Genomic DNA, 18,788 nt, shown 5'->3' on the forward strand with positions numbered 1-18,788 from the left:
AGAAAATTACATAAAAGGAAGAATTTACATTTCAAAGTCATTCCAAAGAAAAATTCTCTTGCATCCCTCTCCACCAACCACACCTACTGTGAAGCCTTCTCCTCCTTTCACAAATATGACACACTGTCATTGCATGACATTTCATGTCCCAGCTGTATTCATGTGTTATTACTTCTATCATCATGACTTCAGCGTTCAACTCATATACTTTATATCTGTGAAAACAGTTTGGGAATCAACAGTCCCCCTTTCTTTATCTCCCAGGCTGTGTGTCCGCTCTCTGCTGCTAACGGATCACACCTAACCTTGGTATGAGCTTAAAACAGTACACATTCATCATGGCTCACAGCTTCTGTGGGTGAAGGATTCCCGGGCAGCATGACTGGTCGGTGCTGGCTAGAAATTCCTCCTGAGATGGAGTCAAATGTCAGGCAGGGCTGTGGCCGTTTTAAGGCCCGCAGGATCTGGTTCCAAGATGGCTCACACGCATGGCTACCAACTGCTGCTGGCTGCTGGTGGGGGGCCTCAGTTCTCCTCCAAGTGGGCCCCTTCTCAGAGCTGCCTGCTCCAGTGTCCTCGTGACACAGTGGCTGGTTTCCCACGGAGCAAGCAATCCGAGAGAGAGCTGGAGCAGCTATCTCCTTATGAACCAGCCTCAAAGTCACACAACCTCACCTTCCCCACATTCTGTCTGTTAGGAGCAAGTCACTAAGTCTTAGAGAGGAGGGGAATTAGGCTCCACCTCTGAAGGGAGGCATGTTAAAGAATTTGCAGACATATTTAAAAACCACCACATCCACTGACTGTGAAGTCTCGTGAAGACTACAGACTTCTATCGTTCTATCACGTACTACTTAGAAGAGTTTGGCTGTTCCCAACAGCACTGTCACCATCCGAAGAGAGCGTTTGTGAGTGTATGTTTAGGAGAGTAAGATAACAGGGCAATCAAGAGGTTTTAAATATAAATGCTGCTTTTCCCCTCAATGCCTAACGTACACTGCTTGGTAACCAATTAACAGTAAAGACTAGTGGATTCTGTCAGTAGTTAAACACCTATCTGCTAATGGGCCACCTTAGATGTCAGCTTTAATCCTGATATGCTGATTTTAACGCTCAACCAAATAACTTCATCTCTGGTTATAAAACAGACAAGAATATAACTGTAATATTATTTGGGGAAAAAGTTAAGTTCCCCAAGCTTTCAAGTTTCTTCTTGTATTTAGTCTATATGGAGAACACAGCTAACCCACTGGTGAGCCTAACCATCCACCCCTGGCCTCTCTCCAAAGGGGCTCTAGATCCAGAGTTCCCATGGCCAAACTCACATTTTTGTTTGTATGCCCTGCCAGCACTTCAACTTCCACATGTCTGAAACCAAACCCCTTCCTTTCCTTCCAACTCGGGCTTCCTCCCTAAACTCCAGACTTTCATCAATGGCTCTCGCACTGTCTCTACCCTGAGCCCACCTTGCCCACTGGAAGCTGCAGCTCAGCTCCTGATCTCTCTCACAGCTGTGCCTGCCGCCCCATTCCACAAGCAACCCTTCCCCACCTCCATATTTTTGCTCACATTCTTCCTTCTGTCCACAGTGCCTTTCTCCTACTTCCTAAACCCTTCCTTATCCTTGAAGATCTAGCGGCAATACCATCTGCTTCCTGAAGTTTTTCCTGATCATCTAAGGGATTTCTTACACAGCTGTTCTGACGCTCAGGATCTGACATCACTTCCAGACATAGGACAGAACTCAGTATTTTTTAATGGATTCGAATTTCTAGAGATTCAACAACATGTAAGGAGCACTTGCTCAGACATTTATATATACTTGAGTTTACAGTTATCTTAGCTGATGTGTACGAAAACTCTGTGAAGGAAAATAAGCTTAGTTTAGGATGAGGAAGCTGAGTCTCTGTGCAGCTGCTGGCCGGCTCTCCCAAGTTCCTGTGGTTGGGTCAGTATCCGTGTCAGGATCTTACCCTGGGTCTCCTGACAGCAAGCCAGACGCTCTTTCCATCGCACAGGTGGTATTGCCCTCATGTTTTTTTCTTACCAGGCTACAGCATAGGCACATCTGATTGCTCCTAACCAACAATCATTTATTGTATCAAAGGGTAGACACTCCATTAGACACCAGTTATTATTATTAGTTTGAATCATATGAAAATGCTATTTCTGTAGATCAAAAAACGGTCAAAATCAATAATTTCATATGGTTCAATCTAACAGGAAAGGATTAATTCCACCCCCTGGGAAAAATGTAAAAGCTAAAGATAACTTGATTCTAGCATATAATAATTAAAAAAATACAGGGAAGAATGAACTCTAGGTAACTATTTTTGGAAGACTATGAGAAATGACAAAATAGACTAATGACACCTGCCTAGTGACACTGAAGGGCTTTCTGGAGGAAGGCAGGATGGTGAGCAGGCCTGCCTATCGCTGCTGCTATTATTCCAGAGGAAGTCATCTGTGGCTTTCTTGGGACAATTTCATGTAAGCAGATATAAATGAATTATAAGAGGGGAAGAACTAATTTTTAAAAAAATAAATTTATTTATTTAATTTTGGCTGTGTTTGGTCTTCGCTGCTGCGTGCGGGCTTCCTCTGGTTGCGGCGAGCAAGGGCTACTCTTCATTGTGGTGTGCAGGCTTCTCATTACGGTGGCTTCTCTTGTTGTGGAGCACGGGCTCTAGGCGTGAGGGCTTCAGTAGTTGTGGCACGTGGGCTCAGTAATTGTGGCTCATGAGCTCTAGAGCACAGGCTCAGTAGTTGTGGCGCACGGGATTAGTTGCGCCGCGGCATGTGGAATCTTCCCGGACCAGGGCATGAACCTATGTCCCCTATATTGGCAGGCGGATTCTTAACCACCGCGCCACCAGGAAAGTCCCGGAAGAACTAATTTTAAAACCTCATGTCTGATCATTTTTCTTGAAAGATGATTTTCAAGGAATTTCTTTTCTTGGAGGGTAATATTGTCCTCCTACAAATGTTTCTTTTAAGATTTCTATAAAGAAAGATCATTCTGTTAGCTAATAACTCCTCTTGTTTACATTAGTATCTCAAGTGACATTTTCTTTAAGTTGTAGTTTACAGATAACAGGATGTCTTTTGAGTTTATATCTCCATAACCTTGACATTTTTATTTTCAAATATTTTCTTTGGAAGTAATTCTCTCTGAGATTCAAGTAGCTGTGACTCTGCTGTAAAGTAGAGCTGGCAAAGCCTCATGAGGCTCCCTGCCTCCGGTCCCATTCCACCCTCCACCCAGACACACAAGCACACACGCTGGCACCCAGGGATCCTTCTGAGATACAGCTGACCCTGTCTTCCTCTTACTTAACCTCCTACAAGATATGTCCAGGCTCTGAGACCCCCGGGCGGGTTCTCCAGTTCTCTTCCCTCTTCATCATCACCCCACCTTCCTGTCCCCTGGCTCTGCTGTTACATTCTCTGCCGCCACACAGCCCCACGTCTTCCTCCCTATCTTTGCGGAAGCCTCTGGTCACCACGTCAGTAAAGCTAATCTGATCCTCCCTGTTATTGTGGTGCCTTGTCCTACTCTCATCACACTCCTCACACTGTGTTATAGTTTATCCGTTTTCACAGCTCTCTCCAAAAAACACCCATTCTTTCTCTGTGAAATCTGAGGCAGACTTCAAGTAGCCACCACCAAACACCTTGCATTGATAATGTCTTTGGTCTATCTAAAATAAAAATAAATTGGGGGCTTCCCTGGTGGTGCAGTGGTTGAGAGTCCACCTGCCGACACAGGGGACACAGGTTCGTGCCCCGGTCCGGGAGGATCCCGCGTGCCGCGGAGCGGCTGGGCCCGTGAGCCATGGCCACTGAGCCTGTGCGTCCGGAGCCTGTGCTCCGCAATGGGAGAGGCCACAACAGTGAGAGGTCTGCGTACCGCAAATAAATAAATAAATTGGATACAGGGAACTACATTCAACATCTTTTTTTTGGCCGTGCCGTGCAGCTTGTGGGATCTTGGTTCCCTGACCAGGGATCGAACCTGGGCCCTCGGCAGTGAAAGAACCGAGTCTTAACCAATGGACCGCCAGGGAAGTCCCAATATCTTATAATAACCTGTGATGGAAAAGAATATGAAAAAGAATATATATGTGTGTGTATAACTGAATTACTTTGCTGAACACCTGAAACTAACACAGCATTGTAAATCAACTTACTGTAATAATAAATAAACAAATAAATTGGATAGAATTGCTTTAAAAAGAATAAAAGAGGACTTCCAAGCCTGGGTGGTAGTTACCTGAGTGTCTGCTAAGTAATTCTTTAAACCATACATGTTTTACACATTCTTCTGTAAATTTATTTCTCAATTTAAAAAGTAAGAAATAAAGAAGAATTAGACCTAACAGCCAGTATCCCATCTTGTGATTTAATCATCACAAGATATTGGTTTAAAATTATAACTAGTTTTTTAAAGTATAACTGGATTCTCAAGAACAATGCCACTTCAAAGATGACAAACATCCCTAAAACAAAACTGACAAAATAATTAGGATAAAATCTGTTTATACTCACAAGATATTCTAGAACATTAAATCATTCCTCTTTTTTCCTACCTCTCTCCAAGGTTATAAACTTTCAGGTTTGGAGAGTATTTTTACTTGCTTATTTAGCAAACAAAAAGTAGGTGATAATGATATCAAGGTACATTATAAGCATGTAGGTTTATTTTTATCACATAAAATATTCTGTAAAATTGAACCTCTCTAACATCTCATTGTGCTCTGGGACTCGTGTATTTCATATTCCAAAAATTACTAAGTCTTACAAATTAATAAGAGTCAATCAGATATCTAAAGCATATACTGGCTCCCACCCCCTGCAATACTACTACAATATGCTATTTTATCCTATATGTGAATCACTCATATGATTAAAATTCACTGATACCAATTCAGTGTGGTTTAACCACATTTATACCCAAGGCAGGTGGCTAGGTGCAGTTGGCGCTAGAAAGATCAACAGGAGAACAGGGCTATCAAAGAGCATGAACACCAATAAGAGAAACCAACTACACCCCGCATGAGTGCTACAAGCTGAGGATTATGGTAACTACTCCACCTCTCAGAATGTGGTCCACAAAACACGCTGAGCTACCCTCCTGACAGCAACAATTAAAAGGCAAGATAAAACATAAAAACCGGGCTTCCCTGGTGGCGCAGTGGTTGACAGTCTGCCTGCCGATGCAGGGGACACGGGTTCATGCCCCGGTCTGGGAAGATCCCACATGCCACAGAGCGGCTGGGCCCGTGAGCCATGGCTGCTGAGCCTGCGCGTCCGGAGCCTGTGCTCCGCAACGGGAGAGGCCACAACAGTGAGAGGCCCGCATACCGCAAAAAAAATTAAAAAACATAAAAAACCTATTTTTAAAAGCATCACCGAGCTGACACAGCAGGAAGGAAGCTACAGGGGCCAAAATAAAGAGAGAGCAGAAGCTCTGGGCATTGAGGAAATATCAAAGCCACCTTATGCCCACCTGGAGACTTGCCCTCTGGAGCTGCTGAAGCCTGGCACTAAGAGAGAAGTATGGTTTTCTGGTAGTGACGACCTCCCCAAGAGAACACGCCTCTCAGAATGGATCTCCTTCATCCCTTTCCAGGAGAGAAGAGGAACACAAGAAGAAGTGCCTGGTGCAGAGCCCCAGTTCCTACTTCATGGACGTGAAATGCCCAGGATGCTATAAAATCACCACCGCCTCTAGCCATGCACAGACAGTAGCTTTGTGTGGCAGCTGCTCTACTGCCCTCTGCCAGCCTGCAAGAGGAAGAGCGAGGCTTACAGAAGGATGCTCCTCCAGACGGAAGCAGCAATGGAAGCGCCCTGAATCAAGAAGAGCAGGAAACCATCCCAATAAACACATTTCAGATTTAAAAAAAAAAGAGAGAGAAAGACGAGACCCACCCAGGGTGGAGAATCCAATAGGAGATGCCCATATACATCCAGGACCCCGATTCAGTGTGACAGTGAATGAGAAACAGCCTCAAACCCACAGATGGGAGCAGGAGAAATCTGCCCTCTCTCCATCACAGTCTGAGTGGAGGGGGACGACCCCGCTAAGAATCTATGAAGACTTGACAGCTCTCATGAAAGCTTCAAGACCCACAAAGGGGACCACAGAGTGAGTCTATCTGCATGCCCAGTTACTGACCAAAGCAAATGCAAACCACTTGGGAAAATCCCACCTTCATCCAGACCTTAAAAATACTCACAGGTCAGGCTTCCCTGGTGGCGCAGCGATTGAGGGTCTGCCTGCCGATACAGGGGACACGGGTTCGTGCCCCGGTCTGGGAAGATCCCACATGCCGCGGAGCGGCTGGGCCCGTGAGCCATGGCCGCTGAGCCTGCATGTCCGGAGCCTGTGCTCCACAACGGGAGAGGCCACAACAGTGAGAGGCCCGCGTACCGCAAAAAAAAAAAAACAAAACCCAAAAACCTCACAGGTCAAGTTCCAAGGAAAATGAGAAGCTCATTGTCAAAAATCAAAGCACACAAAGATCATAAAACCATGACTTAAAGCCAGTAGAAGCGACATATGCAGAAACTGAAACTATTAGTTGCAGAATATGAAATGACTATGTTTAGTGTGTTTAAAGAAGTAAGAGAAGCTTAAAATATGACCAAAGAGTAACCAAGAAGAGGTGGAAAAGAACCAATTAAAACCTCTAAACTGAAAAATTTTTAATGACTGTTTAAGTCCACTTTACTGTAGTTGACGTATAATAAACTATACATATCCGAAGTGCACAATTTGACACGTTCTGACAAACATGCACACCATGAAACTATCACAACAATGAAGAAAATGGACAAACCCATCACCCTTAAAACCTCCTTGTGCTCCTTTGTAATCCCTCCCTCCCACCTCCCTCCAACACCTTCCAAGGTCCCAGGTCCACAGGCAACTGCTGATCTACTTTCTCTTACTAGAAATTAGTTTATGTTTTCTCGAATTTTATATAAATGGAACTATACAGTGTGTACTCTTTTGTCTGGCTTCTTTCTTACAGCGTAATGATTTGAGATCCATCCATGGTGTAGCATGCAGCAGTGGTTCATTCTTTTCTTTTTTAAAAAATTTATTTATTTATTTATTTCTGGCTGCGTTGTTGGGTCTTCGTGGCTGCTCGCGGGCTTTCTCTAGTTGCAGCGAGCGGGGGCTACTCTTGTTACAGTGCGCGGGCTTCTCATTGCGGTGGCTTCTCTTGTTGCGGAGCACGGGCTCTAGGCACACGGGCTTCAGTAGTTGTGGCACGTGGGCTCAGTAGTTGTGGCTCACAGGCTCTAGAGCACAGGTTCAGTAGTTGTGGTGCGTGGGCTCAGTAGTTGTGGCTTGCAGGCTCTAGAGTGCAGGCTCAGTAGTTGTGGCACACAGGCTTAGCTGCTCCACGGCATGTGGGATCTTCCCAGACCAGGGCTTGAACCCGTGTCCGCTGCATTGGCAGGCGGATTCTTAACCACTGCGCCACCAGGGAAGCCCGGTTCATTCTTTTTTATTGCTCAGGAATATTTCATTGTATGGATATAACAGTTTTTTTGTCCATTCACCTGTTAAAAGACATTAGGGTTTTTCTAGATTTTTGGCTACCACAAATCAAACTGCTATAACATTCATGTACAAGTTTATATGGACATCTGCTTTCCTTTCTCGTGTAAATACTTAGAAGTACAACTGCTGTATCGTATAACAGATTTATGTTCAGGTTTTAAAGAAATTGTCCAACTGTGTTCCAGACCACACCACTTACATTCTCAGCAGCCGTGTGTGTCTCGCAGGCTCTCCACACCTCTGCCAGCACTTGCTATCACCAGTCTTTTTAGTTTTAAACATTCTGATGGATGCGTGGTAGTATCTCACTGTGGTTTTAATTTGTATTTTCCTAAAAACTAATGATGTGGAACATGTTTACACGTGCTTACTTGACATTCACATACCTTCTTTAGTGAAGCATCTATTCAAATACTCTGCCTGCTTCTTCTAAAACTGTTTTATTTTCTTAATGAGATTTGAGATTTCTTTTTATATTCTGAATATAGTTCCTTATCAGGTATAGTATTTGCAAGTATTTTCTCCCACACTGTGCCTTGTCTTTTCATAACAAGTAACACTAAAAGCATATTATATGTACTAACATCCAAATAAACACAGTGAAAGACAGAATTCATTAACTGAAAAATGTATCTTAAGAAATTATCCAGAACACAGTACAAAGAGACAAAGAAAGTGAAAATATAAAAGAGTAATTAAGGATAAAATGAAAGATATAACATGTCTAATCAAAGTTCCAGAGAAGAAAAAAGAAAGAATGTGGAAGAAGATATACCTGTAGAGATAACAGTAGAGAACTTTCCAGCTATGTTGATAGATGCCAATCCTCAGAATCAGTAAGTTCAACAAATCCCAACAGGAGAAATTAACAGAAATGTACACTTAGTTCTTCTGCTCAAAACAGAGAATTATTTAATCCTAATTTCATTAAATCTCAAAACCACTATATGATAGTAAAGGGATTTTTGACATCAAATAATATAAAACCACAAAAACAGGAATGGAGACAACAAGAATGTTTGGAAGCTGGAGAGAGAATGGATGAGAAGTAACTGACCTAGTAGATCTGAGACAAACCTCAAGAGAGAAGAGGTGAAACTGGATGAAGAAACCAGTTATATCACAGAACCTTCAAACGGCTCAGGAATTGGCAAAACTATGTATCTCTGGAAAGGGGGATGAAATGTAAGGCACCTAAAATAAAGCAAACTGAGTGAAAGATATTTAAGCAGCAGTAAAATCCCTAGATCTTCTCCCCAACTCTATGATCTAGGTGACTGCCTCTCTCTTACCCTGGCGGAAGTCTAGAAGTTTATTCTCTAGACAATTGAAACGTTATCTGGCCTGGGAGATGACAGCCCCAGCTGAGTCCTGGGTACCATATGGAAAACAAGGAGACTAAGTGACCATATTAATAATAAATGCTTCCAGAAACAAACAAACACATATACAGTCAATTGATTTGACAAAGGTGCCAAGACAATTCAATGGGGAAAGGATAGTCTTTGCACCAAATGGTGCTGGGGTAATTGGATATTTACATGCAAAAGAATAAACTTGGCCCCCCTACTTCATACCATACACAAAAATTAACTCAAAATGGACAATGGACCACAGACCTAAATATAAGAGCTAAAACTATAAAGCTCTTAGAAGAAAATATGGGGGGTGGGGGTAGGATCAACTGGCCTTGGCAACTTAGTGGATGTAGAGGAATAGAGTAGAAACGGACTGAGATTTAGCCTGACTGGCTGAGAAAACAGCAAAGAAGTATAGATACTTTCAGGACACCTAAGTAAAATGCTTGCTTTCCTTCTGGGAGTCTGGAGTTTTGGTGCTTGCTAGACAGAGGCTGCCCACGTGAGCAGCTCCCAATAAAACCCCAGGCCTCCGGGCTCTGACGAGCTTCCCTGGCAGACATTTCACACGTGTCATGATTAGCAGCTGGAAGAATTAAGTGCATCCTGTGTGACTCCACTGGGAGCGGACTCTTGGGAGCCTGGTTTCCTCAGACGTCACCCCGTGCCCCTCTTCCCTCTGTTGCTCTTGCTCTGTGTCCTCTGACTGGAGGAGGTTGCAGCCATGAGCACAACCATAATGCTGAGCCCTGGGAGTCCTCCAAGCAAATCACCGACACCGGGGGTGGTCTTGGGATCCCTGATACAGGCATACACAATGAGAATAAATCAATTTGCCTTTATACCATAAAGTTAAACAAGATCTTCCAAGTTCTGTTGGAAAAGTAAGTTCCAAATACTTACGACAGTGTGTACATATAACCTGGAGGTTCCCAAACTGGCAGGGCAACAGAGTCATATGGGGAGTCTTCCAGGCCCACCTCACACTTACTGAATCAAAAGTTCTGCCAATGGGATCTGGGCCTTTCTATTTTTTAAAATACATAAATTTATTTATTTATCTACTTTTAGCTGTGTTGGATCTTTGCTGCCATGCGCGGGCTTCTCTAGTTGTGGCGAGTGGGGGCTACTCTTCATTGCGGTGCACGGGTTCTAGGTGCACGGGATTCATCAGTTGTGGCACGTGGGCTGAGTAGTTGTGGTGCATGGGCCTAGTTGCTCCATGGCATGTGGGATCTTCATGGACCAGGGCTCGAACCCGTGTCTCCTGCATAGGTAGGCGGACTCTTAACCACTGCACCACCAGGGAGGCCCGTGGGCCTTTATTTCTTAGACAACCTGACTTCATGACCTGCAATTTTAGGAGAGTAGAACTTTCGCAGCCTCCTGCCTCAGCAGCTGCTAATGGGCATGAATCACACCAAATCAGCAGCCTGTCTTTCTCTTCCAACCCACAGGCTGCTGGATCTGTTCCTGGTTGCTGCAGCCCACAGACAGAAGGTTCACTGTGCCACCATTCTATATCCAGGATATACACAAAAACATTTTTGGAGAAGGACATTTTTAACATCTTATTAACTTTAAAAATGCACGTAGGGCTTCCCTGGTGGCACAAGTGGTTGAGAGTCCACCTGCCGATTCAGGGGACATGGGTTTGTGCCCTGGTCCGGGAGGATCCCACATGCCACGGAGTGGCTGGGCCCGTGAGCCGTGGTCGCTGGGCCTGCGTGTCCGGAGCCTGTGCTCCGCAACGGGAGAGGCCACAGCAGTGAGAGGCCCGCGTACCACCACCAAAAAAAAAAAAAAATGCATGTAAAAGTGCTTTGTAGACAATAAAGTACTTCACAAAGGTAATATATTATTAGGCTTAAAAGGCAGGTGTGTGTGCCATAAAACACAGTAACATCTTAGATGTCATGCTTCTAGGCCAGAGTTATACCTCCTCGCTAGCTCTCTACCTTCCTCTAATTATAAGCTCATGTAAAGGCTACAAACACATTTTTTTTTTTTTGCGGTACGCAGGCCTCTCACTGCTGTGGCCTCTCCCGTTGTGGAGCACAGGCTCCAGACGCACAGGCTCAGCGGCCATGGCTCACGGGCCCAGCCGCTCCACAGCATGTGGGATCTTCCTGGACCGGGGCATGAACCCGTGTCCCCTGCATCGGCAGGCAGACTCTCAACCACTGCGCCACCAGGGAAGCCCTACAAACACATTTTTAATTTTGGTTTCAGGTTTCAGTTTTGTTGCTCTTGAAATGTAAACATCATTTCCATGTTAACAAGAAACAACTTCATCCTGGAAAAGATCACAGACCCATCACATCAAAACATCAAAACTCACCTTATTACGTTATTGGAAGGGAATCCTTTCCTCCTGAGTCCCTTCCCTTTATCATATACACACATACCCCGCCTCAATACACAAAGCCTACTCAATGTATTTACTTCACCTTCCCTAAAGCTCAGGTCAGGAAATCTTAGAACTCAAAAGGATCTTCAAAATTCTGTTGTACAGGTAAGTTCTGAATGCTTCCGACAGTGGGTACATGTAACCTGGAGGTTCCCAAACCTGGCAGGGCAACAGAGTCATATAGGGAGTTTTCCTGGCCCATTCCAAACTTACTGAATCAAAAGTTCTGCCAGTGGGGCCTAGGCCTTTATTTCTTATGACTTTCTGAAGCACATATGCCTGACGGAACCCCACAAAGGCTCTAGATTTGGAGTGGACAAGTATATCAGAAGGCAGGAATAAGAAGAGGATTTGTGGAATGATCTTTAGAAATTGAAGGGTAAGGAAGGAGAATCCTTAATCTTGACATTAGGAATAGTTCTCCTTAAGTGGCACAAGGATTAGTACATTGGAACTAAAAAGAAGAAAATATAATCTAGTATACCACTTGGCTCTGCAGTGGCTAATATCTGAAAAATCTAAAATAATAAACACCATTAAATGGTTTTCAACTTTATAACCAATGTATAAACAAAGTATAAAGTCTTAACTATACTTAGATAAAAGTACACAAATATTATCAACATTGACAACATAAAAGTACAGCTGAGGGCTTCCCTGGTGGCGCAGTGGTTAAGAATCCATCAATGCAGGGGACATGGGTTTGATGCCTGGTCTGGAAAGATCCCACATGCCGCGGAGCAACTAAGCCCATGCACAACTACTGAGCCTGTTCTCTAGAGCCCGCGAGCCACAACTACTGAGCCCACATGCCACAACTACTGAGCCCACGTGCCACAACTACTGAAGCCTGCACACCTAGAGCCCATGCTCCGTAACAAGAGAAGCCACCGCAATGAGAACAAAACCGCGCACTGCAACAAAGAGTAGCCCCTACTTGCTGCAATTAGAGAAAGCCTGTGCTTAGCAACAAAGACCCAACACAGCCAAAAATAAATAAATTAAAAAAAAAAAAGGGCCTCCCTGGTGGCGCAGTGGTTGGGAGTCTGCCTACCAACGCAGGGGACACAGGTCCGGGAGGATCCCACATGCCGCAGAGCGGCTGGGCCTGTGAGCCATGGCCGCTACGCCTGCGCGTCCGGAGCCTGTGCTCCGCAACAGGAGAGGCCACAGCAGTGAGAGGCCCACGTACCGCAAAAATAAAAAAAAAAAAAAAAAAGAAAAGTACAGCTGAAAAAGCTGGAAGGTAGGACAGGAGGGAAGGGGAGACGGAGAAAAGGGAGGGGGTGCTAATACCCTCATCTTACAAGAAGGGAGGTCCAGAGACATGGTTTAAAGTTTATCATACAAAGAAATAGAGACTTAAGTATATCATTTAAAGTCACAATGGTAGCCAATAAAAGAAATAAAATCGGAAATCAATAATAGCGAGTTGGAAAGTACAGAGGCAAAGTAACTTGCTCAGACTTAGCTAGTTAGAAAGTTCTGAAGCCGTGTCTGAGCATGGGCCCTCCGCACTCCAGGCCGGTGCTTTTTCCAGTGTATAGCTGTGCCAAGCACATGCCAGGGGGTGACCCGCCCAAGGCTACACACCTAGTTAGTGGCAGAGCCAGAAAAAGAAACTAATTCTCCAGCCTGAAAATTATTTGGAAAACTTATTACTAAAACTTCCAGAAAAGACCATGGTGAAAATTTCTCATTCTTCCTTCTCTCATTCATTCACCCTCGTTCATTCATTTCTGCTCATTCTTTTAACATGTATTTCTTAAAAAGAACCCTTTAGGACTTCCCTGGTGGCACAGTGGATAAGACTCAGTGCTCCCAATGCAGGGGGCCAGGTTCAATCCCTGGTCAGGGAACTAGATTCCACATGCATGCCACAGCTAAGGAGCCCATGTGCCACAACAAAGGAGCCTGCAAGTCACAAAGGAGCCCACCTGCTGCAACGAAGACCCGATGCAACCAAATAAAATAAATAAATATTAAAAAAAGAAGAAAAAAAAAGAACGCTTCTACTTAGACAAAATTCCTCACCTATATCAATGTTAGGCCTATTCTCCAACTCTACACCATATGATAAAGGAAGTTCTCTTTCCTGGAGGCACCTATGAAGACTTCAACCCACCAGCCACTTTGTCTTTTAAGACCTGACAGAAGGATCAAGACATCAACACTGAAGATACAAAGCAAGTCTGCCTGCCCATCTCTTAGTCTAGAGACTAGACCATTTGCTTCCTGGAGACAGGCCATTGTCATGAGCACAGAGGCACACATGCAGCTGCTGCTCCAGGACATGCTGTGGGCGGCAACATGTAACGGGCATGGAGAGCACTGCTCTGCTTGAGACCATCCAGTGCATGGGCCATGGTGTGGATTGATAAAACTATTACCACTCAAGTGACTGCCACTTTATAACTTCATAAAAATGTCTGAAATATTCAACAGAAATGACAACTTCTGTGAAAATAAAGGGCAACCTCAGGAAAATGGAGTTGGGAAGCCACAATGGGGAGCTCTCACACACATACCACTAGACACTGGTGCAGATCCCAAGAGGAAGAGATGTACTGTGCATCCCCAGAGGAAGTAACACCATTCTACTGCCACCAGCAGCAGGAAGAACGATCTCCTCTTTGCCTGACAACAATTCAGCCAATGTAAAGCCACCATACTTCAAACTCCCAGGTTCCTCCAACAGACTTTTTGTTGACAGCGGCCCCTCCCAACTTCCCCTTCTCCTCTAAAAAAGAGTTTCCTCTTGCTTTAGAGGACTGGGATGTGGTTGTCCAGAGCTGCGGGTCCTGAATTGCAATTCTTCACTGTTCCCAAATAAACTTGTTTTGCTGGTAAAATAATTGGCTGTTTTATTGTTTTCGGTTAGCACTACCCCAAAATTAATTCTTTAAAAATAAATTATAACCCCAATTCATTAGTACCTATAAAAAGCAATTAAAATTTTTCAATTTAATTCACTATTACTTACCCCATTTTCAGTGCGTTTTTCTCCAGGTACATTTATTACATTTCTCTGAGTTCTTTGCTCTTGGGTCTGATGGCCACCTAGAGAAATGAAGGCCAAACTTACTAAAAGACATACTAGAAAAGGGGTATTTTATCATTGCTTCACTTATTCAAATATTTATTGAACACAAGTATAAAATACCAGGCTGGACAACTCAAAAATTAGTACAGTTGAAAAAATGTCTTATAATCAACCTGTATACATAAAGTTGTTTAAATGAAAATTTTTTCTAATATTCTATTTCAGAATTTTGAAATTGCTTTACATCAAAAAGTTTCTAACACTTAGAAAATGGTCAAGATGGTAAATTTTACGTTATGTGTGTGTGTGTATATATATATTTTTTAGAATTAACTTTTATTTCTCTTTTTCTTGACCTCATCAATTTTATTCTAAAGTTCTTTCTCATTTCCAAGAGATTCATATTCCAATGCCATGTTATCTTGTTCAGGATCACAAAATAATATGGGAATCTCACAATCTGTTTTACAAAATAGCAAAACTCTTGTCGTTGAACTGAATTAGCGCAAATACATGTGTGATCAATGCCATTCACAAACTTAGATACCGAAGCTTATTAAGCCTTCTTTTAAAAGGAATATTTGAAGAATTCCTAAAGAAAACAGAGATGAAATTCCATGTCATCATACACAACAGGAACCCAAAGATGCTATACACCGTGTTCCCCTAACTCTCCCAGACCCTCACTACTTAGAAGGCTGACTGCTCCCTCTTCAAACTCACAGTGGAGGATCAGCCTCCCTTCCTGCCCTGCAAGAAAAGCTGCTGGACGTGGACCTGGAAGGAGCCTGGCTGCTGCTCTGGCTCAGGGCCCCTCTTCCTCAATGCTCACAGCCTCTGCAGACAGGGATGGGAAGGACCTGGGATCCCATCGATGGACCCTGAGCAGATACTCCAGGACCTGCCACTTGCTGGTCTCCATGTTGGCCCCAGGAACCCCACAGGAACTCGTAGTGGGCGGGGTTGCTGTGGGGCACCTGCCGGTACTCCAGGTAGCCCTCCTGCAGCCACACTTTGGTGAGCAGCTCCCTGGGCTCCCCACAGATGCAGTGCTGCTTCCTGCATACACCCCCATGATGCTCAGTGCTTCCCAGACCTCCTCCTCAGAGGCACATTCACCCTCCAGGAGGATCACAGCCAGAAGCATCACCAGGAGGCCAGCCTTGGGCGTGCTCTGCCCATCGGTCAGCATGGCATTCCAGGTGAGGCCCAGGGTGGGGACCAGTACATAGGTGTGCTTGCTGGGGTCCACTTCCTTCACGTCCATGCCACAGACCAGCTGCATGCACTCGCAGGCATGGCTGAAGACCATGGGGAAGTGGTCCCAATGGTCCCGGAGGATCATACTCAGCATCTCCGCCTTGGAGGTCGGCTCCTTGGTGCGATACTTGAGGAGCAGGAACCCCACCAGGTCAGCCATCAGCACACCAAGTGCCTCCTGGGACAAGGACTCGGCCTGGGTTGGGGGGTGGGCACGGACTGGGGAGGAGGAGGACGAGGGGGTTGCAGCCTCCTCCCCCTCGGTCCCGAACGCTGCGCCTCCACTGGGCCCCGGGCCTGGACTGGGGCCTGAAGGTCTGCCTCAGGCTTGCAGAGCTCACTCATCTGGACCAGGGGCCTGATGACCGGGGTCGGGCTGCCGACAGGAGTGTGGGCATGGGTGACAGATGGGGACCATGGGCAGGTCTTCTTCTGAGGGGTGCTCTTGGGCCTCACAGGGGCGCCCCTCCTGGGCGGCCTGTCCCCTGCCAACCTCACCTTGACTCCTGGCACTGCCTGGGTCTCCTCTGCTCTGTGACCTGAGGACACGGTTCTCAGACCTGGGCCTTCGCCTTCCGGTTCCTGGAGCCCTCTTGGGTCCTGGATGAAATGCTGGCTGGAACAGGCTACCTCCTGGTCAGCTCTGAGCCTCCGACCAGCTGCACCCCGTGCAGAGAGTGACTCTGTGCCCCAGACTGGAGGCTGGGTGGGAGCTGCAGCACCCCTGACCGCAGGGGAGGGTCCAAGAAGAAGCACACCTTCCAGTGGTGCCTCTTTGCCCACAGCCAGACTTCAGAGTTTCTTCTCTGTTATTTTACCACAATTAATTTTTATTAAAAATTAAAGCTTGGACTTCCCTGGTGGCACAGTGGTTACAAATCCAGCTGCCAATGCAGGGGACACGGGTTTGAGCCCTGCTCCGGGAAGATCCCACATGTGGTGGAGCAACTAAGCCCGTGAGCCACAGCTACTGGGCCTGCGCTCTAGAGTCCGCGAGTCCCAACTACTGAGCCCGCGTGGCACAACCACTGAAGCCCGTGCGCCTAGAGCCCGTGCTCCGCAACAAGAGAAGCCACTGCAATGAGAAGCCTGTGCACTGCAACGAAGAGTAGCCCCCACTCGCCGCAACTAGAGAAAGCCCGTGCACAGCAACGAAGACCCAACGCAGCCAAAAATAAATAAATTTATTTAAAAAAAAATCTTACTCTTTTTATGTATAAAGCAAAGCTACTGGGTACATAAACAGATATACAGTACATCTGATAGGGGGAAGACAGGAGCAAGTAAGAATACTATATCCAGTAAAGGGCCCTTAGGGAGGTGATAATGAAAAATGAGGTTAAACAAATGGAAATGACAGAGTATGCCACCGAACATAGTCGAATATACAATAGCCATTTCATCACAGCTATTATATTTCCTATTAGCAGAAATTACGCATACACACATCCTAGACTACAGCATCTATCAGTTTACAGGGTAAATTAAATTCTTAGTTATTAGTACTTTTAAGAAATAAGGTACTCGGGTTAATTTAATATTCTATCATTGCTGCCTCTTGCAAACAGCAAGCCATCAAATTAGAATACTATAGAACACACAACATTGAAATTATATCAAGTGCCACTTAATCTTTGATGGTAAAGAAGAAACTTGATGATCTTGCATTCTGGAGTCAGAAAGTAATAGTAAGAGCTGACACTTAGCACTGCGCCAGGATGCCTCATTAACTGCCACCACAACCCAATGCACCTGCACGTAAGGAAACGAAGGCACAGGGATGGAAGTCACTTGCCCAAGGTCCAAACTGAGTAAGCAGCAGGGCCGGTGCTGAACCCAGGAGGCCTCACTCCAAACTCCATCACACCAGCCCCCGGATTCTAGCTTACACTCTGCACATGACCTGCACCGAGTTACTTTACACGTTAAGCTTCTGTTCCCCCAGGTATACAAGGTGATTGAAGGAAATGTCCTCCACACTCTCCTCTAGCTTCCATATAGAGAATTCCTACTCTTTTAAGTCAGGGTTGTCCTTTACTTCTTGTTATATCTTATAGTTCTACAAGCAATAAATACTCAAATGTAACTCCTTTTAAACAATATATATCGGTGACAACTGGCTTGTCCTCAGCTCTGTGGGGAGCAGAGAGGAAACATGAGTCTTGGATCTTCACCTCTGGCTGCTTAGAATATAAGCTGGAGGGCTTCCCTGGTGGCGCAGTGGTTGAGAGTCCGCCTGCCGATGCAGGGGACACAGGTTCGTTCCGCGGTCCGGGAAGATCCCACATGCCACGGAGCGGCTGGGCCCGTGAGCCATGGCCGCTGAGCCTGCGCGTCCGGAGCCTGTGCTCCACAGCAGGAGAGGCCACAACAGTGAGAGGCCCGGGTACCGCAAAAAAAAAAAAAAAAAAAAAAAGCTGGAGGAGAAGTTCAGTGAACAGAAATAAAACAGGACACAGCACCCAATGAGAGCTGTTCTACCTGCCACCTTTCTTCTTGAGCTCTGAGAGAGAGGCAGAACATGCAGAAGCACAGGCAGAGGAAAAAGGGAAGAGGGTGGAGCATCACAGCTGGAGGAAGATGGAATTCTGAGTTAGGGCACGACAGGGAATGAATATGCAACTAAGAATATGGTGGAAGAGAGAAAGAAGAGACAGTGAGGTTGAGGAGATGAGCAGGGTCCCATTACAAATGCCATCAAAGCTAAGCTGAGGAGTATTAAATAGGGAAGCAGGGACTTTGCTGAAAGTTGTGAAAAGTGATGAGAGTCGTGTGATGAATTTGGTTCTTCCAATCCTGACCAACCCTCCATACCAGCCCGGGTCGAGAAAGATGTACTCCCTGGCACCACCCCCCTCGGAGCCTCCTTCATCCTGGTCTCCTGCCTTCAGTGCAGCAGCTCTGTACTCTCCCCTCCAGGTCCGACTCCCTCTTCAAGGCCCTCATCTCGAGCGCCATCCCCCTGGGACGCATTGTCTCCCTAACCTCAAACAGCTCAGCATCCAGCTCTTCCACTGTCTCAGGTGTACTTGCCACGTCAGCACGAGACTGAGCAGCATCCGGTGTGACAATGAAGGTCAACTGGAAGGTCAGTGCTGTCCCATTCCTTGTAACTCTAGACAGTTCTCTCAAGTATCC

At 45.6% G+C, this 18,788-nt stretch overlaps 1 protein-coding gene across 3 annotated transcripts in view; it reads right to left on the bottom strand.

The window, feature by feature from the left end:
* The window catches only part of PPP1R13B (protein phosphatase 1 regulatory subunit 13B), an 83,409-nt gene that overhangs the window by 26,124 nt on the left and 38,497 nt on the right, over positions 1–18,788 (bottom strand). For all 3 annotated transcript variants that reach the window (XM_032624612.1, XM_032624611.1, XM_032624613.1), the window contains exon 4: positions 14,331–14,407. In XM_032624612.1, coding sequence (XP_032480503.1) covers positions 14,331–14,407 — 77 coding nt within the window. The remainder of the gene's footprint in view (positions 1–14,330; positions 14,408–18,788) is intronic.

This window comes from Phocoena sinus, chromosome 2 (assembly GCF_008692025.1).
Source record: "Phocoena sinus isolate mPhoSin1 chromosome 2, mPhoSin1.pri, whole genome shotgun sequence".
In the NCBI taxonomy this organism is placed as follows: Eukaryota; Metazoa; Chordata; class Mammalia; order Artiodactyla; family Phocoenidae; genus Phocoena; species Phocoena sinus.